The sequence below is a fragment of the Vigna unguiculata genome, chromosome 2 (assembly GCF_004118075.2).
Source record: "Vigna unguiculata cultivar IT97K-499-35 chromosome 2, ASM411807v1, whole genome shotgun sequence".
Lineage (NCBI taxonomy): Eukaryota > Viridiplantae > Streptophyta > Magnoliopsida > Fabales > Fabaceae > Vigna > Vigna unguiculata.
Genome location: NC_040280.1, coordinates 4,432,378 through 4,456,699, shown reverse-complemented (window position 1 = coordinate 4,456,699; position 24,322 = coordinate 4,432,378). Strand labels below are relative to the sequence as shown.

General features: G+C 30.7%; 3 protein-coding genes across 6 annotated transcripts; all 3 read left to right on the top strand.

Moving 5' to 3' along the window:
• The first annotated feature begins 2,595 nt into the window (after positions 1-2,595).
• On the top strand, positions 2,596-8,188 carry LOC114173598 (B3 domain-containing transcription factor VRN1-like). Of its 4 annotated transcripts, none has more exons than XM_028058086.1 (5): positions 2,602-2,856; positions 6,194-6,403; positions 6,487-7,165; positions 7,256-7,455; positions 7,543-8,188. In XM_028058086.1, the coding sequence occupies exons 2-5, from the start codon at positions 6,347-6,349 to the stop codon at positions 7,909-7,911; spliced, it is 1,305 nt and encodes a 434-aa protein (XP_027913887.1). In that variant the 5' UTR covers positions 2,602-2,856; positions 6,194-6,346; the 3' UTR covers positions 7,912-8,188. The 4 variants fall into 4 exon arrangements, with proteins under 4 accessions (XP_027913885.1, XP_027913887.1, XP_027913886.1 ...); XM_028058085.1 differs by having other exon boundaries at positions 6,185-6,403; XM_028058087.1 differs by having other exon boundaries at positions 2,604-2,856; positions 6,185-6,343.
• Positions 8,189-9,374: 1,186 nt separating this feature from the next.
• Positions 9,375-11,501, top strand: LOC114173048. Its single transcript, XM_028057244.1, has 3 exons — positions 9,375-9,579; positions 9,696-10,066; positions 11,249-11,501. The coding sequence occupies exons 2-3, from the start codon at positions 9,702-9,704 to the stop codon at positions 11,337-11,339; spliced, it is 456 nt and encodes a 151-aa protein (XP_027913045.1). The 5' UTR covers positions 9,375-9,579; positions 9,696-9,701; the 3' UTR covers positions 11,340-11,501.
• An 8,996-nt stretch (positions 11,502-20,497) lies between these two features.
• On the top strand, positions 20,498-21,996 carry LOC114174393. Its single transcript, XM_028059233.1, has 2 exons — positions 20,498-21,098; positions 21,956-21,996. The coding sequence occupies exons 1-2, from the start codon at positions 20,498-20,500 to the stop codon at positions 21,994-21,996; spliced, it is 642 nt and encodes a 213-aa protein (XP_027915034.1).
• Positions 21,997-24,322: the final 2,326 nt, after the last annotated feature.

The following is a 24,322-nucleotide window of genomic DNA, read 5'->3' as shown; positions in this document are numbered from 1 at the left end:
TTATCCGGGAGCAGAGGATTTGACAGGTGAACCAGGCGACCCTTGAGACTGGAGTGCGGGATCATATGGGGCTTCTTAAGACTTGAGTTTTTAATGTTTTTATGTTTTGAACATTAGCCATTTTGGGCTTTTATAAGTTGTAATGATTTTGAATTGTGAATAGTTACAATGTCTTGAATTCGCCATTTTAATTTTCCCGCGTTTTGGGAACATGTGTTTATAAATGAGGAATTCCAATATTATCGCGTTTATTTCATTTTATTTATTTGTTTAAGTTATTTTCAATGTAATAATCCTTAGGGATGTTACATGTGAAATGTGTTGGTGAGGGAGTTTCATGGGAAACTCCTAGTGATATATATGTATATATATGTGCATGCCTAGTGTATACCTTGATATAGGAGATGTCTAGATAAAGGAATGTATCCTGAACTCTAATAAGCATTCACGCTCACATAGAGCAAAATGGTTTATGTGGTGAGAGTGGCAGGAGGTCCTATTCTTGGGGCAGTTTGGGCCCAAGACAATAGAGGATTAACCTTGTGTGTGGTTGGGTGATAACCCCTTGCGTCTAGACTCTGTAGAGTTCAGAAACCAGCACAGGTGCATACTTCCTTTAGAATCCTATATCAAGTGTATGATCCGGATATCGAGTCGTAGTAACTGCATTTGATTGTTCTCACATGATCTGAGTGTTTTCTAGTTAAATGTTAATAACTTGCCTTGCCTTGTACATGCCCTACAAATTGTTAAAGAATATTTTCACACTAGCTTACCCTTTCATTTTGTGTATGTTCTTTTTTTTTTCTCTTTTGCGATGATCACCCTATTGGTGGGAGCAGATGGGAAACACGTTGAAGGTGGACCTGATGGTAACAGTGGTGCGGTGTAGAGGGCCCTGTTACCTTTGGCTCTTAGAAGCAGTTTTTATGGTATCAGTGCCTTTTGTCATTCCTAGCTCTATAAGTCTTGTTTTTTGTATAACTGCTGAACCCGTGTGGTGTATGTTTTGTTAGAGGCATGTATGATTGATATGCCTCAATTTCCTTTAGTACTTCTTGAATGACTGTAATGGTAAATCCTTATGTGTACTGTTTCATCTGATGACTCTTTTATTTCATTAATTATGTGATGCTTTATTTAGTAGATTATTCTATTTAAATGGGATGTCACATGTAAACACCAAAAAGAAGAATTATAGATATAAATTTAAGAAAATATATTTATTGAAAAGACTAAATTAAAAATTAAATATAGACACAAAAAGTCTTCTTTATTATATATTAGCATAAACACATACACAAGTGTACCCATTTTTTAAATATCTATAATTTGTTTAAATTTTAAAATTTGTAATTAGAAGTGTAAAGTTAAAAAAAAACAGAAAAGTGTATACATAATTATACATAGATAAACTAAATTTTAGTTATTAAAATTAAATATATTATAAATAATATTATGAGTAATTATTTAAATTTAAAAAACTAATTACTAAAATAATAAAAAGTAAATAAGTTTCTTATAAATATTTTAAATTATTATGTAATTATTTGAATTAAAAAATTGTTATTTTTTTATTATAAATAATTATTTAAATTTAAAGTATATTAATTAATAGTGTAAAATTGAAAAATAAAAAGATGTATCTCTTTACATATATATAGTTATAAATAGATTGGTACAAATTAAATAATTAGTGATTAAATTTAGAATAAAAAGTAATATAAATACTCTATTGAGGATATTTTAATTACAAAATTTGTTTTAATTTTAACACTAAACTATCTATAAATAATAACAACTGAAAAAAAGTATTAAAAAATATGAAGTATACAAGTAAAAGAAACATGTTTAGGTAGACATGAAATGTGCCTAAACTATAAAAATATATATATAAAAAAAACTTTTCAATATTTATTTTTGTCAATTTAAAATTTCATTATTCGTAATTAACAACCAATCAATATATAATTGTAACTGTTAGTAGCATAAAAAAGAAGAAAGTAACTGTTACCAGTAGTCATGCACACATTTTTAATTTCTCATTTAATAATTTTTACAAAACACCAGTTCAAATCTAATACATTTATAATTTCATGATTTGCAATAGGATTATTCTTATAAAAAAAAAGTAACATTTTTCTTCATTTACTCCTAAATAAGAAAAATTAATCTCTATATTTATATTACAAACCAAATTTTTTTCCTGAACGGACAAAGTTTATAGTTTTAAACTTTCGTATAGTTTTTGTTTATTTTATATTTTCTTGAAAGTTTAGTACTTTACTTCAACATGATTGAGCATATACACATTTTCCTTTTGTATTAGTGTATTTATCTTTTAAGACAGTTTTATTTACTTTTAACACTCATTTCCTTTCGAATAAACAGTTTTTGCATTTCAAAATTTAACACCTTGTATGCATAAATTAATTATTTCAAGAAATAATATAATTATTATCATGTATACATAAAGCAGAAAAAGGAAATGATGAATATTTGTAGTCATTTGACACTTATAAGAAATGTTAATAAAGGTTCTGAGTTGACTCGGGCGAGTGGTGCACTCGTTGCTTTTAATTAGGTCACAGGGTTGGGGTTTTTTTAAGGTTTAAAAATCCTTGTTTGACTCAAAAGCAGGGAAGGGTGGAGAAGAAGGTGAAGAGTGAGTAGATCTGAGTGTGAAGAAAAAATCCTCCCAAAGTTTTCATCTTTCAATTAAAGGGTCTTCAAATAATGCTCTGAATCATCCTCTTTCTTCTTCTTCTCTTCTGTCACCCCTATCACTCTCAGAGAATGGCTCGTCCTTGTTTCCACAAGCTTGTTCTCTCCACCACTCTTCAATCCAGACAACTGGTACTTTTTTTTTTTTTTACTCTCATTCAAGTGTTTCTTAATTTTTTTTGGTGTGGAATTGATTATACTATATGATTGACTTTTAGGTTTGGGGTGTTGGTGAGTGTTGCATGAAAAAAGCTTTATGCGTCTTTGCCACTTTTATTGACACTCCTTTCACCAATGATGGGATTCTTTACCCTTTGCATTTGTGTTGGGGTGATTATCGGTAGAGATTCTGATAGAAGGAGGAGGGTGATTTTAGTAAGTTTTGTGAGTTTAGAGAAGAATCTCTCGACGGTTTTATGATTTCTTCAAGAGTTGAAATGTTCCTAGAATTGATAGTGGGTTTGGTTAGTTTACTTAACACGATATAATATATATAAACTTTACAATTTTCTTTCATTTGGTTGAACGTTCTTTATAATTCTTTGTTACTGTCTGTTGAATTAATTCATGAGATAGAGGAACTGAACTCCTGTATCTTTAGTCGTGGAACAAGTAAGGAGATTTTTAGCATAGTTATCAATCTTGGTGCATAGTGATTGATCCAAAATTATTATAACGGTGTAGATGACTGTAATTGTTATTATTTTTTTTTTATAATTTATATTTTGCTATGAACATATAAAAGCTCAAAAGTACTCAAAATTCATGATTTCATGATACATTCATAATTGACAATAAGAAGTCATAGGTCTAAAACAAAACATACAAGTAAGCAACAACAAAATTCAAGGAAATAATATATCTCAATTCTTAAAGTTTCAAGCATTTAATAAAATCCCTAGCAGGGGAATAACAGAGCGAAAAGTGAAGGGCGGGTGTTTCTGAAAATTGCCAGGTATGATGGGTGGCTCTCTATTTGCACAAATAGAGGCAGCCTCAGAACAGAGAGCAAGAGAATGGGGAAGGTATTTAGCAGATACATAGAGTAAATGTCAACTTAGTCATCCAGATACATTGAAAATGAAAATATATAATGAAAATCCATAATGCAATAGTGGTGTGATCAGCATAAAAAATGGAAAGATTTTGTCTGTGAATAGTGATACATTGTTTGTAACATAAAAATTCTTGCAAACTGAGATCTGTAGTAACCTCTATTCGAGATACCGATTACTCTTATTACATGTTGCTATGGGACAAAATGCCCATATAATCTTTGTTTTGCTCTTTTATACACTCAATGCTTTCAAATGGTGGAATAGTGTTGTGGTTTCTTGGTAAAGAGGCATTAGTAGAGCATGGAGTGTTGAATTTTGTGTGGTGGCTTATGGTTTCTGCAATTGGCTTGACAGCCATGGTGGAAGACACATCTTTAAAATGTTATTAAATGGAGAAAGATGCTAACTACTGTATTTTACTTTTCAACCCCTGAAAAATCACAGCCTTGCCCTCATGTGGCCTTTTGTTTACTGAACTCCTCGCTAATGTGACTCTTACTTCCCATTCCAGAGTGAAAATAGACTTCCACTTTTGTGTAAACAAGATTCTTTCATTCTCGAGATCAAGGGCCTCTCAAGAGATCAAGGGCCTCCTCTTCCTTCCCAGTCACACCGTCCTCTTCTTGATCATAGTAGTTAATTGTGTGCAAAATGTCGCTATTGTACTGTTGCATATACCTCTTGCTTCTCCTAATGTCATCATTTTGCAGTTTGTTGTTGCAGTTGCTGGAGCCCAAATTGCAACACAAATTGTGCTTCTCATCATGACAAAGAGCAGCCACTCTAAATGTCAGTGCATATGGTTTTTCATTGACAATAATGATGGGGGAGGATGGATGGTGATGATTTGGCTGCTCCAACAAAGGCTTTGTTATCCCTACCAATTTTGGACAGCCTATACCACCTACCCTCACCAACTCCCCCTCCTCCGTCTGCAACGTCTGCCTTAGGGAGTTAGGATTTTATAATGACAGGGTGACACTTATCTAGCATCTGTGCAGTCCCAGGGTGTTAGGTTTTCAGGGGGAATTAGGCCATGTGGTTCAAATGTTTTTGTTTTCTTAACTCTTCATTTTTGTTTTGGTTTGTCGTTCATCAAGTTAGGCCTAGTTTAGTGTCTCAATTTCTTTGTTTTTGTTTTATTTTATTTAAAGCATAGCATATACTATAATAATCTAAAAATAATATAGTAAACAGTAATAGTGATTAAAATCATAGGACGTAATCAGGATTATAAATAGTTCTCTATAACAATGTAGAGGCTGTAGCATATCAGTAGTTGGTGCCATAGCAGGGCTTGTCTGGAGGGCTATTTTTGGGATTTTAGTTTCCAAAGTTGAAATCTATATACGTAATACTTGTGAAAGTGTTAAAGAAGACTTTAATTTAGTAGATGATGGCTGATACTTCTTATCTAGGAACATGTATTTGACTTCTGTTGGTGTTCACTTTTGTGTTTTGTTTGACACCTATGACTTTTTATCGTCAATTATGAATGTCATTAATTTGAGTAATTTTTATTATTTTGAAAATTTATATGCCTACAGTATACATTATATAAACTATAAAAGTTTTCATAATACTGTGGTTATCCTGCTATACTCCATCTCATAGTAGGGTTTTTGAAACTTGCCCACTGTGTATAGCAATTAAAAATATAATAAAGTAAATGACAGTAGTAATAAAAAGAATGTCAGAATAGCTTTTATCCTGATATAGCAGTTTCGGGTTTGGCTTGTCCACACTAAATGGGAACTATCCTCTAGACATCATCAGAAACTCTCCAGGGAATCTGCGACTCAGATAGTGATACTCTTATGTTGTTGTTTTAGTTTTTGTTTCCATCCATCCTCTGCTCTCTTTTTCTCTCTTTCTAATTCCCATCCCTTTTGGGTCTTCAGAAATTCTAACCATGCTCTTTATCTTTTAAACAAACAATAAAGAAATTCAATTATTGTTCTTTTAACAATAGAATTTAAAAAAATTCTTGTGTTCTCTTTTATTTTCCAATCTTGCTTTCTTCCTCTATTTTAGTTTAATAAATTTTGTTTTTTTTATTTACAAATAAATTTCAAGACAAATAAAATCAATATTTTTTAGCGAACTTATGCTATGCTACTTCTGGTATTATCCCGCTAATTTGTAACTTGGTGTACATTTGGGGATTTTTATATGTTTCTAATATTTCATCTATATATTGATTGTATTTTTCTGCTTCATTATGTAAGTTTTGTATTTTGTCTGCCTCCACTGTGATCCCAATCCCATCCATATTAATTTTTTGTTGTGGATTTTATGCCTGCTGCCACTAAAAACATTGCACACACTTTAAATAAAGTCTTGCTTATATAATTATTTCTATGACAAAAAAATTGCAAGAGATAATTAATCAATGATAATAGGAAATGAAGTAAACCAGGAAACACAGGTATAGGGCAGCTGTACGAATAAGAACAAGAATAGTACTGCGGCTAAATAGGCCATATTTCCCCTTGATTGGAGACATAGTATCCAAGCACTGTCCATGAAGGTGGGGATGATGATGAGGTCCTGTTTAGGAGGTGATGGAAGGGCAGGATCTGCCCATTATTCACTTCATTGTTGAATTTTCCAATCTTATAGTTAGTATTATCATAACATCTTTAGTATTGTATTGTGAGTAATTACTAGTATTTGAAGCCTAACCTGTATATTTGCATTTCAGAGGATTCCGGATATTTTTCTGAGGAAATATGGGACCCAGCTTTCTACAGTTGCTACCCTCACTGTTCCTGATGGTAGTATTTGGCGTATAGGATTGAAGAAAGCTGACAGCAAAATTTGGTTTGTTGATGGTTGGCAAGATTTTATCCAACGGTACTCCATTGGTGTTGGATACTTTTTGGTGTTCATGTATGAAGGGAATTCGTCCTTTATTGTTCATATTTTTAATTTGAGTACCTCTGAGATAAATTATCAATCGGCTATGAGAAACCATATGGAAGGACCCTGCTTTGTCAATTACAATCATATTTTCGAGGAAATGGAAGACATAGATTCCATTGATTTGTCAGATTTGTCACCTCCGTATCTTACATCTGGTGCCATGCAAAACAAGGGTTTTGCAGGATCTGTAGATCAACTGACACCTGGGAAGAGTCATACTCCGGCTCTGCAGAATTTGTTCAATGGTGGCTCAAAACTCAATCGCGTAAACTGGGGTGATGGTGGGAGTTCTTACTCTTCTAAGAGTGCCAATTCACTAGGTAGCCAGTCAACCAGAGACATAGGTGTTCAGTTTAATGCTGTTGAGTTTAAAAGGTCCACTGATGAATTGAAATTGCGTTATTCTAACGAGGAAGCACTTAATAAAACTGCAAAAAAGAAGCGGAAATCAGAGTCCCGTAAGTTTTTATCCCAGTTCTTTTTCTGTGTAGTAACCCAAAGATGACATTTTTCTTTTTATTACTAATTCAACTTGTTTGGAACTATAGAGGGCGAGGAACCCTCAGGTGAAAATGAAGAGGAGGCAGAAATGCGCTATAGGTTTTATGAAAGTGCATCTGCAAGGAAAAGAACAGTGACAGCAGAAGAAAGAGAAAGGGCAATTAATGCATCAAAAGCATTTGAACCCACAAATCCTTTCTGCAGAGTTGTCCTCCGACCCTCCTATTTATACAGAGGATGCATAATGGTGAAATGTTTTTCAACTTGATATTTATCATTACTCTTCTCCAGATGTTATCTTGCATACTCAAAATTCATCTTTTTTGTTTTCCAGTACTTGCCTTCGTGCTTTGCTGAGAAGAATCTGAATGGGGTATCAGGATTCATTAAACTTCAGTTGTCCAATGGAAGACAGTGGTCCGTTCGCTGTCTCTACAGAGGAGGTCGAGCTAAGTTAAGTCAGGGATGGTTTGAATTCACCGTGGAGAACAATCTCGGGGAGGGTGATGTCTGTGTGTTTGAGCTCCTAAGAACAAAGGAAGTTGTGCTGCAAGTTACCGTCTTTCGTGTAACTGAGGATGCAGGCTTGTTGAACTCTCCCCCTTCTGTGCAGCAGCTGAGCCAAAATATGAGCCACACCAAACTCTTGAACCCTCATTTGCAGCATCGCGTTAGCAGTACAGTGAAATTGATTAGAAATTAGCGGGGACAGTTAATTCCTGATAGCCAGTCTGTGATAAATAGACCTTGCTTCTGAGTGATCTGTTGTTCATCTAATTCTTCACTTGGAACTTTGATGCTTTACATGTTCATAAACATTTGAACTTAGTTGTCCTAGTTCTGATACAAATATATTTTGGTTTTGACTTGGGTTGTAAATAGATTGTTCAATCTAGTTGATCAAAAACTGAGTTGAAATGCTTGAGCTTCAGCTGTTGTTGTTTTATTTTATTTTGAAATTTTATTGATTTGTAGCTTCACCTGCTTAAAATGATTTCATTCTACTGCATGTTTCTGTAGACTGCTTAAAATTATTTTCTAGAGTGATTTTTCTTAACTTTAATCTTTTTAAGATTTTGTTGTACTTTCATGACACAGTGTTTGGGTCGGATTTTATTATGATATTGATATTAGGTATAACATCAGTTGTAGTTTTCTTCATTCTGTGTTCATATTTTTCATTTATAATGCGGCATTTTGAAACTGATTGTTCAAAGCAATTGCTCAAAGACATATTCTGACAAAATGTTCTACTGTCTGAAGCTAGGTTACTATAATGAAGTAGTTATCCAAAAATGAAGGAACATGTCTTCTTCCCTCTCTCAACACTAAGATTATTTTATATCTGGCTGAGAATATAGAAAAATTATTGTTGCAGTGTATAACGTTACACACTTCTTACAAAAGCAGATAGATACATATTTTATAGTGAAAAATTCTCAAATAAAGATAGATTTTAGTTTGATTTTCAATATATCTGAGAAAAATAATAAAAAAGGTGTTAATTACTTTAAATGATTACCTATAAATAGGTTGTGTTATATAATCAATTGTATAAATATATAACCGATTATCTATAAAAATCAATTCATGTTATTTTATTGTCCATTTATTTGTTTTTCAATTATTCTTTTTCCATGACATTTTTTTTAAATTTACTTCATTTTTCATATATCTCTTTTTCTTTTCTTATTAACCCAATTTGTATCCCATTATTTCTTTCAGTTCTTTCAAACAAATCATGTAAATCTAAAAAGGTGTTTTATTGAAGAAAGGTTTTTACTTTCTTTTTTACTCCTATGAATTTTTTCCGCACTTTATTATTTCAAAATAATCACTTCATATTTTCTATTTTATTTTACAACAACCCTGATTTTTAAATTAATTTTTGAATGGTACAATTTGAAATAGTAATTTAAGGTTCAATGTAGTTATGGATGGTATCTTATTAAATACTAAACCTATCCTTCCTAATGATATAATTTGTAGTTAAAACGAGAAAAGTTTTAGATTAATATAATGAAAAAGCAGTCAACTAAAATAATGACACATTATATAATTCAAAATATATTTTTTTAAGTAATAAACCATTTACATAATACTGAATTTAACAATATAATTCCAAATTCTAGATTTTAAAATCACACAAATACCTCTTTTCAATTGTTAGTTGGTGAGCATCTAAGTAAAAATGTACGCCACAAAATGACTAAGCTATCGCATTTTCTTTTGAACCAACCACACTCTTTCTACCTTATCCTTTGCTTCCTCTGGATCCAAAAACATACAAAGTCCCTTCCATGCCACTGTGAACTCTACTTCAAGAACCACCACAGGATATAGAAAAGCCATTCCAGCTTCACCACCAAAGGTTAATTTACTCATATCACTTTTTCCTGTTTATGTTGTTCAAGCAATCTTCAATACAATAAAGGGTGTCTAACTAACTTACCAATCTTCATTTTTGACAATGTTTTATCATTTCAGAAGAGAATGGCCATGGCCAGTGCAGCAACTCCAGCCACAATCACTGTTGTGGGAAGCTCCGGTGTTGGCAGCAGAAGGAGAAGGGAGAGGAGTGTGCAGTTCATCGGAGGGATGAATTCTTTTGGAGGGTTGAAGGCTCAGAACAGTGTGACATCATTAGGGTTTCCTGTGTGCACTGAGCAGTGCTTTGCAAAGGTGGTGAGCTCATTGAAATATCCATCTAAGGGCAGAAGAGGAGGTGCTGCCTCCTCAACCTGCAATGCTGCTGCTGAGATTTTCCAAATTGCTGGCATCATGAGTGGCCTTGTTCTTGTTGGGGTTGCTGTAGGATTTGTGCTTCTTCGAATTGAAGCATATGTGGAAGAGACTGAGTGAGAATTTCATAAACTTTTGATCACTGTTTTCATATATATATATCTCTATCAGCAGAAAGGGAAAAAATTGTGTATTTCTTTGATTCTTGATATGATGTAGAACTAAATAAATTACTCTTGGGCTTAGCAGTACCTATGAATTTTTATTTGGAGAGAAGAGTTGTACACAACGTGATCTGGCTTGTTACATTGTAACTTGTTACAGTTTGTTGCCTAAATAAGAAATCCATTTTAATTGTGTTGAAGATGCTGTATCGTAAAGAGATAAGATAAATTGGTACAAATCTCATGATTTTTTAGGATTGGGTTAGATTTGAATTCGTTTCTTAAAATTTTGGTTTCATAATTATGATGAAAAAGTAAAGTTTTCTGTTAGTACTGAAAACTGGAAAATAATTTGTTTGCTAGAAATCAGAAGTTAGCACCTCCAGTTTGTTATCAATGACTATACAGAAGCAAAAACGTTGCATTTGTTTCCATTTCTGATGATTGAAAGAGGTTCGAGATCAGTATTCCTCTTGAATTGAAATAAACCAATTTTAGGAAAGGAGCTTGCATCATTGTATGCTTGTTGTATTATTGAAAGAAACTGCCATATTATATAGCTGATCATTTTGTTGAAGATAGTATCACAACTTGCATCAATTTGAGGTCTCTTCTAAACCATTATTAGGCCTTAAGAGAATGCAGACATATCCTGCCACTTTAACTCTGGTAAGTACGAATTGGCCTGCTTGAAACCTTCATTGGTTAGAGTGTGTGAAATGAAACTCTCTGTGAAGCCTCCTCGTACTCAATCAACCCTTTTGTGATGAAACAATTTTTCTGATTTGAGTCTAAAAGGTTCTTCAAATATTAAATTGCTGAAGAGATTTAACTGCATTGTAAATTGACCAATTTCCTTGCCTGAAAATCAGCCTCATTAGAGCCACTGTAACGGCTCAGTCTTGTCATTATCACTCACTATGCAGGAATCCATAGTAAAAAATGCATGTTATATATACATATATAAACCAATATCATTGACAGTGAACTAAAACAGAAAGAATAAGAACTTCATTTAAATTCCAAGTGAATGTTTGAATTGAAGTCAGAAGAATCCACCAATATTTTTACTCTAGATAGAAACAACAATCTTCTTAATTTGATGCATTAGAATTTCTACATGTGCCTTTTCAGCTTCAATCTAAACAAGTTTCTGGAGTTGCACATCAGGATCACTTGTAATATCTCCAGAATGATCTTTGAAGTATTTGGATTTGTAATATGAAAAAGGTTTCCACAACATCATTCATCTTGAAGCTTTTTCTGAAGAGTATTTTGGTATTGTGGAACAAATCTATATTATTCCTGACTTTCTAGTGGATCATTTTAATGACATTTACTATCAGGTGGTTGAGTTTTAACGCCTTGAATGATGCTAGGAATAACATTGTAAAAAATTACTAGATCTATTCTTGAATAAATGATAGGTATGTTCATTCTCATTAAGTTTTTATTTATTAAACCATTATAAAAATGTATTTAATAAAATACAAAAACCAAGAGGAAATTAGGCCAAGACCCCAACAAAAGTCAAAATTACTAAATCTAAGATTTAGAAGTCCATTTCCATATATATAAAAAAAAAAAAATCATAACTAATAAAGGAGGACGTAGAATCCTATCAAATTTCATGGCAGTCATGATTAAGAGCAAAAATTTGCCAATTTATCACTAGAGACATTATCCTCTCTAAAAGTAGGAGAGTAAGAGGATTTAAAATTTGGACTTAAAACGTGGATTTTCTTTTCCTTAATCTCAAATTCTAATAAACAATACTTTTTCATGAATAACCTGTGAAGTTAATAACTAATCACATTCAAACCAAACCTGCTCGCATCAGTTCCCAGCTATACACAACACTTTTTTTTTCTCTCTTACAAATTCAACTTCATCAAGAAATCTTGCACCATGAATAGCTCACTTAAGATATGTTCTTTTGAGTGGAAGGACTTGAATGAGAGAGATATGATTGATTTGAATGAATTTGAAAGTGAAATTTATGTTGTTTTTTTTAAGGAATTTGGTGGTAATAGTAGAGTGAATTTGAAAGTAAATTTTGTAAAATTTTGTGTACGATTTGACTAATGTGACTAATAAAAAATAAAGTTTAATTTATGAAAAAGTTAGATTATAAAATTGTCCTTGGTGTTAAATGTAGTATGAAATGATAATTAAATATGTTGTAATTAATTTTGAATTATTTTTTTCGTGAAAAAAATATTAATGATATTTATTAATTGAAAAAATGTTGGAATCAAATACACCTTTAAGGGACTTGGATAAAAAATAAAGTACATTGGAATCAGGTACATGACAAATGGAATTGGATAAATTACAAAAGGAACCGGATAAATAAAGAAAAAGCTAAGAAGTTGGAATCAGATACAAGTATAATGTATCATTTCCATATTACTTCTTCATAATCACACATGCGACTGTTATTTCCATGAAGGAGCAACGATGATGGAATGTTGCAAAGCTTAGAACATCAAACATACGAAGGAAAGGAAAGTAGAGTACATCAAACATCACATGAAAGTGAAGTACATGGAGAGAGTGGTAAAATACTAAAGTTCTTTATCAAATATGCTCAAATAGTAAAAATTCTGTAGAAAAGAATACACTCTTATTTTGAACTCCATATTGATAATAGCAAATAAAATTCTTTAAGAACTTAAAAGAGGTAAGTATCCTTATAAAACTATAACCAACTTGTACACATTTTTATAAATTTTTTTACTATGATTTTTCAAAAAGCTAAATTGCTTTAAATTCATAAGAGAAAATGGTTTGGTTAAGATATCATAATTAGCTTGGAATCCTCCTCTTTCTTTCTACATTATTTGTACATGATGTCAATGTTACAATATCAAAGTTTAATACTTTACCATATTGTTTTGTGATTTTGGTGGACTAAACTATATTTTAACCTCAACTTAGGAAAGTGATACTTTTGGCATATCTAAACATGGGTATGTGGGTGGATTGAGTGTGGTGGTTAATAATGCACCAGGGTAGGTACTTAACAGTGTAATGATTGGTTATACAGAAAGAAAATTCCAGAGTCCCTGCATCCATGGTTTTTGTATATCTTATAATATTTTAAAGAGTTCAGATAAGCTCAACTTCAAATCCTAAAGGTGGGAGCCACTTCCATTCACTTATCAAAATCTCTTCATCATTCACCGTCACACTCTACATAAAACCTCACCTCATTCATCTTCATTTGTACTTGGGAAGTTTCAAATACCACAAACAAAAGGTGAGATGTTTAAACAATCATCTGTTTAGGGTTCTAGGAGAAGATGTTTGAGCCAAGGGACATGTGGACGAAGCTGAAGGAAAAGGGTGAGACCATTTTCTCGGGTGCTGGCCGGAACCCATCTAGCCGTGAACCTGGCTTCCATGGGATTCAAGAAAAGGAGAAGAGTTCTTCAACTGGGTTGCCTATGGTGTCTTCGAGGCAACGCATGCAAGTTCACACACCTTGGTTGACGTGTTCTGAGGCTTCACTGTCCATGCTTGTGGACTGCTTCAGTGCTTGATGGATAAAAGAATAATCATGTGCTTGGTTTGCGTTTAAGTTCTTAGTTTAGCTTGAACGTGTGTGTGTTTTGATCTTGTGTTCATTTTTCACTGTGATCAAGTTTTCTCTGCGGAAGAGGTGATATATGTATGTAAATAGACTAATAAATAGTTAAAATATATTATGTGTACGAACCATAAATACAAGTGGTTTTTGAGTAAAATAAAGTTGTCTATGCTACCAGAGTTTATACACACACATATATATATATATATATATATATATATATATATATATATATATATATATATATATATATATATATATATTTATTGCCATCAAGTTAAAGTACGTTTAAATTAGTCCTTCCGTTCTTATTTTATGGAAGGTTCCTATTTTTAGAAGAATTTTATTTTTGTAGAAAAATATTATATAGGGCTTTTTAGTTAGTAGTGTGGTATTAATAAGATAAAGATTTGTCATATATGATTTTATAATTTTTGTTATTTTTCTTTTATTTTTTTTAATTTTAATTTTAAATTTTAAATTCCTTTAAAAGATAATAATTTTAATTATAAATTTTAATCGGATTCTTAATTTCAATCGTTTCAATTGAGTTTTATCTTTTAAAAATTTGTTTCAATTTAGTTTTTTTTAGGTTTAAAATTTGGTCCTCATTTTGGAGTCAAAATCTCAAAATGGTACTCAAATTTTTAAAAGTCTCAAAATAGTCCCTTTTTTTGTTGAAACGTCTCATGTTTGCCCTTTCCGTTAAGTTAACGTTGACGCCGTTTACCCTTTCCGTTAAGTTAAGGTTGACGCCGTTAGAGGGAGTGCCACGTGTCAGTTCCTTGATTTTTTGAATTTTTTTTATTAATTTTTTTTATTAATTTTTTTATTTTTTTTTTGAATTTTTTTAAAAAATCAAAAAATTGTCACGTGTCAAGATGTCACCGTGTCACGTGGCAGTGACAGTGACACGTGTTAGTATTATGCCAGGTGTAATTTTCTTAGTCTCAATTTAGTCCCTTTATTTTAATTTGTCTCAATTTAGTCCTAATTTTTGTAAAAATAAGCAATTTTGTCCCTCTTCAAATTGAAACAAAATTTAATTTGATATAAATGTTATACAAATATTTAAATTTGATATTTTTATTCAAATTGATATTTTTATTATATATTTTTAACATGGCTAAGTTTATTTAAAATTATGTTTCATATTCAACTTTATTTAAAATTGTTTTCAAATTTTAAATTTATATGTGTTTTATTGTAACATGAACTAGTTAATTTATGAATTTTTTTTCTATTCACATTATTTTCTATTAACAACTTTTAAACCATTTTAAATAAAATTCAATGTAAAATATGAATTAAATGAACTTAATTTGGTTAAAAATATTTACTTGAAATATCAATTTTGATGGAAATATTTGTGTACATTTATATAGAAATTAAATTTGATTTCAATTTGGAGAGGGATCAAATTGCTAATTTTTACAAAAATTAGGACTAAATTGAGACAAATTAAAATAAAGGGACCAAATTGAGACTAAGAAAATGACATGTGGCGTAATACTGACACGTGTCACTGTCACTATCACATCACTCTGTCACTGCCACGTGGCACGATGACAGATTGACACGTGGCAATTTTTTGATTTTTTTAAAAAAATTAAAAAAAAAATTAATAAAAAAGTGAAAAACAAAATTAATAAAAAAATTCAAAAAAACGAGGAACTGACACGTGGCACTCCCTCTAACGGCGTCAACCTTGACTTAACGGGAAAAGGCAAACGTGAGACGTTTCAACAAAAAAGGGGACCATTTTGAAACTTTTAAAAATTTGGGTACCATTTTGAAATTTTGACTCCAAAATGGGGACCAAAGGCATAATTAAACCTTTTTTTTACTATGTATCGACAATATTAATTGTGTCTAAATTCACTTGTCAGTTAATGAATTTTTTAAATATTTTTTAATTTAAAAAAATAGTAAAAAAAATAGTTGATATATGTTAAATTAGTGTTTTGTCATGTGTTAGCTTGAATTTTATTTATTTATTTTCTTTTAATTTTTTTAAAATTTAAAAAACAAATTTTGTCACATATTAATTGTTTGTGTAAAAAATTTTTTATTTAATTTTTGTATTTGTTATTTTATTTCAATTTAGTTCTATTCTCTTTTTAAATTGACATAATTTCATCTATTTGAAATTAAATTTAACTTTTATATAAATATTATAATAAATATTATAATGATATTTTTATTATAATAAATATTTTTAACCAAATTAAATTTATTTAAATTTATAATAATATTTTTATTATAATAGATATTTTTAACCAAATTAAATTTATTTAAATTTAAATTTTATAATAAATTTTATTTAAAAAATATTTTTATAATTTTTAGACAACTTTATAAATTCAAATGTAAATCTTTTCAAAACTTTTATAACAATTATAAACATTTAAATTTTACATTTGAATTTTATAACTTATATAAAACTATTTTAAAATTTTATATTTAAATTTATAAAATTGTTTAGAAATTATTAAAATTAAATAGTTAAATAAAAAAATTAAATTTAAATAAATTTAATTTAGTTAAAATTATCTATCATCACAAAAGTATTATTACAATATTTATCTAAAAGTGAAATTTAGTCATAATTTGAAAGTGATGAAATTAATTTAATTTACAAAGAGATTATGACTAAATTAAGACAAAATAACAAATACATGACAAAATCGAGATTTTTTACATGAATAATTAACATATAGCATAATTTAAATTTGACACGTTGTAGTTTTTTTATTTTTTAAAAAAATTAAAAAATAAATAAAAACCACAGACTGACACGTGATAAGATTTTAATTTAACACATTTCAATTGCTTTTTAAGAAAAGGTTTAAAAAAAAACTAAAACTCTAAAAAATCAAATTTTAAAAAATATGATCCAATTGAGACAATTTTGAACTTAAGAACCCAATTAAGATTTTTTAGTGAAAAAGGAACCTTCCATATAATTAAACCTATTATAGACAATAATGATTCGAATTGTATTATATATTATATATTAATTATTGATAGAAGAAAATATTTAGTTAAAAAGAAAAAAGTACGCAAACAATAAGTAATGAGATCGATTTATATATATATATATATATATATATATATATATATATATATATATATATATATATATATATATATATATATATATATATATATATATATATATATATATATATATATATATATATATATATATATATATATATATATATATATATATATAGGCGGACTAAGGAAGGGATAAGGGGAGCCGTGGTTCTCCCAACGTTTTTGATTTTTTTTTATTTATGTTATATAAAATTTTTTTTGTTTTTAATTTTTTAAATTATGTATAAGAAATTTAATGTTTTGGAATTTTTTAAATAATAAAAGTATATATTGGGAATTGATAAGAATTAAAATAGGTATCTTTTTATTTATTTTATAAAATATAACATTTAATGCTAATAAATAATAAAGCATAAAATTAAATTTAATAAAAAATAAATAAATTTATTAAGATATTTTTTATTTTCTCTCTCACTGTTTGTTGAGTTTCTCACATATTGTATCCACTTTAGACTTTTACTTGTTTTGTTTTCTTTTGTTTATGAAGAAAAAAAGAAAGTTGAACACAAATTCATTATTTTGTGCTCTAATTTTTATATGCTTTCTTCTATTATTGAAGAGAAAAGTAATTCTTTTTTTCTCAATTGATAGTGAAATATTAGTTTAATAATTAATATTATTTTTTATCTCACGAGCATTTGGTGTAACATCATTTTTTTTAAACTGTATTATTTATTTTAAATAAAACAATTAGAAAATCTTCTATTTTTACTAACGTTTCATATTTTATCTAAATGTAGTTTAAACAGTAAAAATATATTTTATCATGATATACTTTTTACTTATTAAAAATAATTATAAGAAGAAAACAAAACTAATAAAATATGTATATATATATATATATATATAAATACTAGGTAAAAATATTTAATTAAATAGGTGTGTGTAAATGAAAAATATATGAAGAATTTTCTAAAAGAGATAAAAAATAATAATAATAATAATATAGAAAAAAAAAGAAAAAAAAAAGAAGAAGAAGAGATAAGAAGAAAAGGTAAGAAGAAAAAGAAAAAAAAAGATAAACATTATCTCTTAATTAATGAAAGCAAAGCAATGATGATTTTGGCACATGGAAAGGCTTATATATATATGTAGATGGAAGAAGAAGTTACGGGAGAAGGTAAGAAAGTGAGAAAAAGAGAGAAGAAAGAAGGAAAAAGAAAAAGAGAAAGAGAAAGAAAGGAGAGAGAGAAAGAAGAGAGAGAAAGAGAAAGAAGAGAGAAGAGAGAGAAAGAGAAAGAAGAGAGAGAAAGAGAAAATAGGGTAAGAAAGTTTAGAGCAAAGATTTAAAGAGATCCTAGTCCTCTTCAAATATTATCGTGCCCTTCCCTTCAATCAATAAGGTAAGGGGGAGTGAGATTAAGCTCTTATATATTAATCTAAGCTCATGGGTTTTATATTAATCTTTTATTTATTTTGACTCATATATTATTCTTTTTACTTTCATTTAACTTATTTTCATTTATTATCCTCTTATATTTATTTTATTTAATCTCCAATTATATACTGATCCTGTTTATTTATTTATTTTATTTAATCTCCAAATATGTATTGATCCTGTTTATTTATTTTATTTATCTCCAGTTACGCACTGATCCTATTTATTTATTTTATTTTATTTATCTCCAGTTACGCACTGGTCGTGTTTATTTATTTTATTTTATTTATCTCTAGTTACGCACGGGTCCTATTTATTTAGTTTATTTTATTTATCTCCAGTTACGCACTGGTCCTATTTATTTATTTTATTTTATTTTATTTATCTCCAGTTATGCACTGGTCCTATTTATTTATTTTATTTAATCTCCAATTACGTACTGCTCCTGTTTAATTTATATTTTTGTTTATTTATAACGTTCTTACCCTTATCTAATTATTTATTTAAAGTTCTTGCTTTGATTCTTATTTTATCATTATTTTTACAATTAAAAATAAATAAATGTGAAGTGAAAGTATATATTATTTTATTTAGTGAGCTTGGATATAAGAAAATTGTATGTACATTTTATCGTTGTTTTATATTCTTTGTATAGTTTATACGATGACATGAATTGATATTCATCACATTTAATGACCTTTGAAAATATCCAAGAGTATGTCGGTTAAGTAAGAGTTAAGTCTGGTTTCAATAAGTTGAGATTAAACCAGTGTCAAAGTGTTTGTATTTGGGAAGTCACAGTTTGGTAGACTGCGGGATGAAAGGCAGAAACCATGGTGGGGTCTAAGGAAGTTTTACCAAGTAGGTGAATATCTGGATAGTTCAGAATAGCGCCCTGGACTAGGATATTCATAGGCCAAACTTGGAACTATCCGATACCTGCTCGGTATCGCCAAGGTTAGGTAGTGAGTATATATCTCTTTTGTGAGCCGATGAATGGCTAATATTCTCGAGAAAGAAATAATTATGATTGTACCAATGTTTTATGAGAAATACTCAACTACCTAATCACTTCCCAAAGTAACTTTTGATGTTCAGATTGGATCATCAAAAGTGAAATATGGATCCATATGTCTGGTAAAACAAGATCAAGTGTTGTGGTTGTAGGTCCAAATCTAGGCCCCCGGTGTCTGCATTGTTTGTTGAGTTTATTAAGATTGATATTTAAGGCTTATAAAGACCTCACTCCTTTCATATTTTTCTTTCATATGTACCTGTTGCATGAGCAGAAGAGGAACCTGCTCAGTGAGAGTTGTTCGGGATATTATTGGTGGATCTTCTGAAGATTGACTCATGGATAATTTCTATTAATATCTTTAGGAGATGTTAAAAATATAGAAAATCTTCTATTCTGATGTAGGACTCTTAATATTTAACAAATATATATTTTTGTAATATTTTATGAACAATTACATAGATGCAAACTACATATATGAATATGAAGTTATGTTATTATTAATGTTCTCTCAAGGATAATCTCTAAAAAAAAAAAATGATTCCATATCTTTTTATCAAATAATAATTATTTAGTGTAATAGTCAGGGTGTCACATTGAGTGGTATCAGAGCCAGGTTCCTTCTGTCAAGACCTTGGGTATGGTGTCTTCCATGTTTGTAGTCTCTACTAGTAAGTAAAGGTGTAAGTTGTTTGTTCTTACATTTTTCTTGTAAAAGAGAAATGCAAGATAAGTAGACTAATAAAAGTAAGTAATAACAACAATTAATACTTGTAGTAAGGATAAGTTTTAACAATAGTTAAAAAAAAAAAATCTAAAGAAAACTAAGGAAATTGTTCATTCTTTCAGGAAAAGATGGATAACGGACCAAACATTACCAATGAGTTGTTGGAAAGAATGACAATTGTCCTGGAAAATATGAGCCAAAAACAAAATGTTGAACCTATGGAAAATCAAGGATTAGAAACTTTTCGTAGGAATAATCCACAAAAATTTAAAGGGGGATTTAATCCTTAAGGTGCTCAATCATGGATAGCAGAAATTGAGAAAATTTTCATCGCAATGACGTGTGCAGATGCAAATAGAGTCACATTTGTTACATTTATGCTCGTTGAAGAAGCTGAAAACTGGTGGAGATTTACAAAACAACAATTGGAGGATGAAGGGAGACAAATTACTTGGGAAGCCTTCAAACAAAAGTTTCTGGAAAAATATTTTCCAGAGGATCTTCGAAGGAGGAAAGAAGTTGAATTCCTTAATCTTCGTCAAGGAATCATGTCTGTAGGAGAATATGCAGCAAAGTTTGACGAATTGTCCAAATTTTGTCCTTACTTTCATGATAGAGTTGATGAACGTTCTCGTTGTTCCAAGTTTGAAAGCGGACTAAGACCTGATATTAAACAAGCAGTTGGTTATTTAGAGATTTCTTCTTTTCCCACTCTTGTAAATCGTTGTAGGATTTATGAGGATGATACTAAGGCAAGACAAATTCAGTGGAGACAAGGAGGGCCTTTGAGGCACAAAAGAAATGATTTTAATAATAAAAAACCTTACCAACGTCCATCTCATGCTTCATGGAATTCTTCAGGACAAAGACATTCCTCTGCTGCCAATAATTCAGGTATAACCAACCATATCAAATGTTTCCACTGTGGAGGACCTCATCTGTCAAGAAACTACACCACAAGGACTATAACTTGCTTCAATTGTGGGAAGTTGGGTCATTATCGTAATGAATGCAAAGAGTTAATTAAGGAGCAAGGAAGTGGGGGAAGCAGCAACAGAGGAAATAATCAACTTAGAAGACCAAAGACAACCGGAAGAGTCTTCACAATGAATGGTACTGAAGCTATTCAATCTGAAGATCTAATCCAAGGTAAATGCATCATAAATGGTCACCTCGTTAATGTACTATATGATTCAGGTGCTACTCATTCTTTCATATCACATGAATGTGTCAAACATATAAAGTTACATGTCTCTTTATTGCCATATGATTTAACTGTGTCTACACCTACCAATGTTCCAGTCACGACTTCGCTTGCATGTACAAATTGCATTATTTCTATAGGGAATAGAAAATTTTCTGTAAATCTTATATGTCTACCCTTGTCTCATTTGGATATTGTTCTTGGAATGGACTGGTTATCTTCCAACCATGTTCTCCTAAACTGTCACGATAAGACTTTAATTTTTGAATCACACATAGGTGAAGTTTTTGACTCAAAAGAATTAAAAGAGAGTACTACCAACCACAATGAAATCCCAAAAGGATCTCAAGTATACATGATCTTAACTTCTTTAAAAGTCAAGGAAATTCCAGACATTAATAAGTTTCCTGTTGTTTGTGAGTATCTTGATGTTTTCCCTGAGGATGTCCCTGGGTTACCTCCACAAAGAGAAATAGAATTCACTATAGACTTGGTACCAGGATCAAGACCTGTGTCTATAGCCCCTTATAGGATGTCACCTCTAGAGTTAGCAGAGTTGAAAAAACAAATAGAAGAGTTATTGGATAAACAATTCATCAGACCTAGTGTTTCTCCTTGGGGTGCACCCGTATTGTTAGTCAAAAAAAAGGATGGCACGATGAGGTTGTGTGTGGATTATCGCCAGCTTAACAAAATCACCATTAAGAACAAATACCCCCTACCAAGGATTGATGATTTGATGGATCAATTGAGAGGAGTTGTGGTATATTCCAAAATTGACTTAAAATCTGGCTATCACCAGATTCGAGTCAAGGCAGAAGATATTCAAAAGACAGCATTTAGGACAAGATACGGTCATTATGAGTACTTGGTAATGCCTTTTGGTGTGACCAATGCTCCTGCCATTTTTATGGATTATATGAACCGTATTTTTCATGAATTTTTGGATAAATTTGTGGTTGTTTTCATTGACGACATTTTAATTTATTCCAAAAATCATGAAGAACATGAGAGACATTTGAGGATTGTGTTACAAATTCTAAGAGAGAGACAATTGTATGGAAAATGGTCAAAGTGTGAATTCTGGTTGAGAGAAGTTCAATTTTTGGGTCATGTGATATCACAAAATGGCATTGCAGTTGACCCCTCAAAGGTTCAAGCGGTATTGCTTTGGGAACAACCAAAGAATATCACAGAAATACGTAGTTTCTTAGAATTAGCAGGCTACTATAGAAAATTCATTGAAGGATTTTCTAAATTAGCATTGCCTTTAACTAAGTTAACACGTAAGGGAAAACCTTTCGAATGGAATGAAGCATGTGAGTTTAGTTTTCAAGAATTGAAGAAAAAATTAACATCTGCGCCTGTTTTAATCCTTCCTGACCCTACAAAAAATTTTGAGGTATATTGTGATGCATGTGGACAAGGATTAGGATATGTGTTGATGCAAGAAAAAAAAGTTGCAGCTTATGCTTCACGACAACTCAAGCAACATGAGCTTAATTATCCTACACATGATTTAGAATTAGCTGCAGTGGTGTTTGCATTAAAAATATGGAGACATTACTTGTATGGAGCAAGGTTTGAAGTTTTCAGTGACCATAAAAGTTTAAAGTACCTTTTTGATCAGAAAGAACTAAACATGAGACAACGTAGATGGATGGAATTTCTTAAGGATTACGACTTTGAGCTGCAATACCACCCTGGGAAAGCAAATGTTGTTGCAGATGCTTTGAGTCGAAAGTCTATACATGCATCCATGATGATGGTGAAAGAATTGGATTTGATAGAATCATTCAGAGACTTGAACTTAGCTGTAAAACTTAGACCCAATAGCATATGCTTAGGAATGTTAAAAATATCAAGTGAATTCTTAGAAGAAATAAAGAGAGCCCAAGAAAGAGATCAATTTTTGCAAGAAAAGTTGATAGCAAAAGTTGAAGGAAAGGAATCTGAATTCCACAAGGATTCAAATGGAATCATCAAATTTAGAGATAGAATTTGCATACCCACAAAAGAAGAGTTGAGAAAGTTGATAATGGAGGAAGCTCATAAGAGTAGCTTAAGTATTCATCCGGGTACTACTAAGATGTATCAAGACTTGAAGAAAATGTTTTGGTGGTCTGGGATGAAGAAAGAAGTGGTGGAGTTTGTTGCACGTTGTCTAGTGTGTCAGAAAACAAAAGTTGAACATAGAAAGCCTTATGGGGAACTACAGTCCTTAGATGTCCCAAAATGGAAATGGGAAAGCATATCCATGGATTTTGTGACAGGTTTACCAAAGACTGTGTCTGGTCATGATGCAATTTGGGTCATTGTAGATAGATTAACAAAATCTGCTCACTTTCTACCTATTAATATTAGATTTTCTTTAGAAAAGTTAGCTCATTTGTACATAAAAGAAATTATCAAGCTGCATGGAGTACCTTCTAGTATAATTTCTGATAGAGACCCTCGTTTCACATCTAGATTTTGGGATAGCTTACAAAAATCCTTGGGAACAAAAGTTAGGCTTAGTTCAGCCTATCACCCTCAAACTGATGGACAATCAGAAAGGACCATTCAATCTTTAGAAGACTTGTTGAGAGCCTGTGTTTTAGAACAAACTGAAAGTTGGGAGAAATTTCTACCACTTATAGAGTTCACTTATAACAACAGTTTCCACTCGAGCATAGGAATGGCCCCATATGAGGCTTTATATGGGAGAAGATGTAGAACCCCGTTGTGTTGGTATGAGAATGGAAATTCCTTTGTTTTGGGTCCAGAGGTAATTCAACAAGCAACTGAGAAGATTAAAATGATCAGGGAAAAGATGAAAACTTCTCAAGATAGGCAGAAAAGTTACTATGACAAACGAAGAAAACCCCTTGAGTTTGAAGAAGGAGATCATGTTTTCTTGAAAGTTACGCCTGTAACTGAGGTTGGTAGAGCTCTCAAATCTAGAAAACTTACACCCAAATTCATAGGTCCTTATCAAATCCTTAAAAGAATTGGTTCTGTCGCATACCAAATTGCTTTACCTCCAAACCTTTCAAAACTTCACAATGTTTTTCATGTGTCTCAACTTCGTAAATATATTAATGACCCTTTTCATGTGATAGAACCTGATATAGTACAAATACGAGAAAACCTTACTTATGATGTGCTTCCTGTAAGGATTGGAGATCGA

Coding starts and splice junctions, on each gene's coding strand:
- LOC114174393 (XM_028059233.1), top strand. CDS start 20,498: ATGTCTGTAGGAGAATATGCAGCAAAGTTTGACGAATTGTCCAAATTT. Junction 21,099..21,955: donor ATCTGAAGATCTAATCCAAG/GTAAATGCATCA, acceptor GGCTATCACCAG/ATTCGAGTCAAGGCAGAAGA.
- LOC114173598 (XM_028058084.1), top strand. CDS start 2,797: ATGGCTCGTCCTTGTTTCCACAAGCTTGTTCTCTCCACCACTCTTCAA. Junction 2,857..6,486: donor CTCTTCAATCCAGACAACTG/GTACTTTTTTTT, acceptor TTTGCATTTCAG/AGGATTCCGGATATTTTTCT. Junction 7,456..7,542: donor TATACAGAGGATGCATAATG/GTGAAATGTTTT, acceptor TTTGTTTTCCAG/TACTTGCCTTCGTGCTTTGC.
- LOC114173048 (XM_028057244.1), top strand. CDS start 9,702: ATGGCCATGGCCAGTGCAGCAACTCCAGCCACAATCACTGTTGTGGGA. Junction 10,067..11,248: donor GCATATGTGGAAGAGACTGA/GTGAGAATTTCA, acceptor GTGCCTTTTCAG/CTTCAATCTAAACAAGTTTC.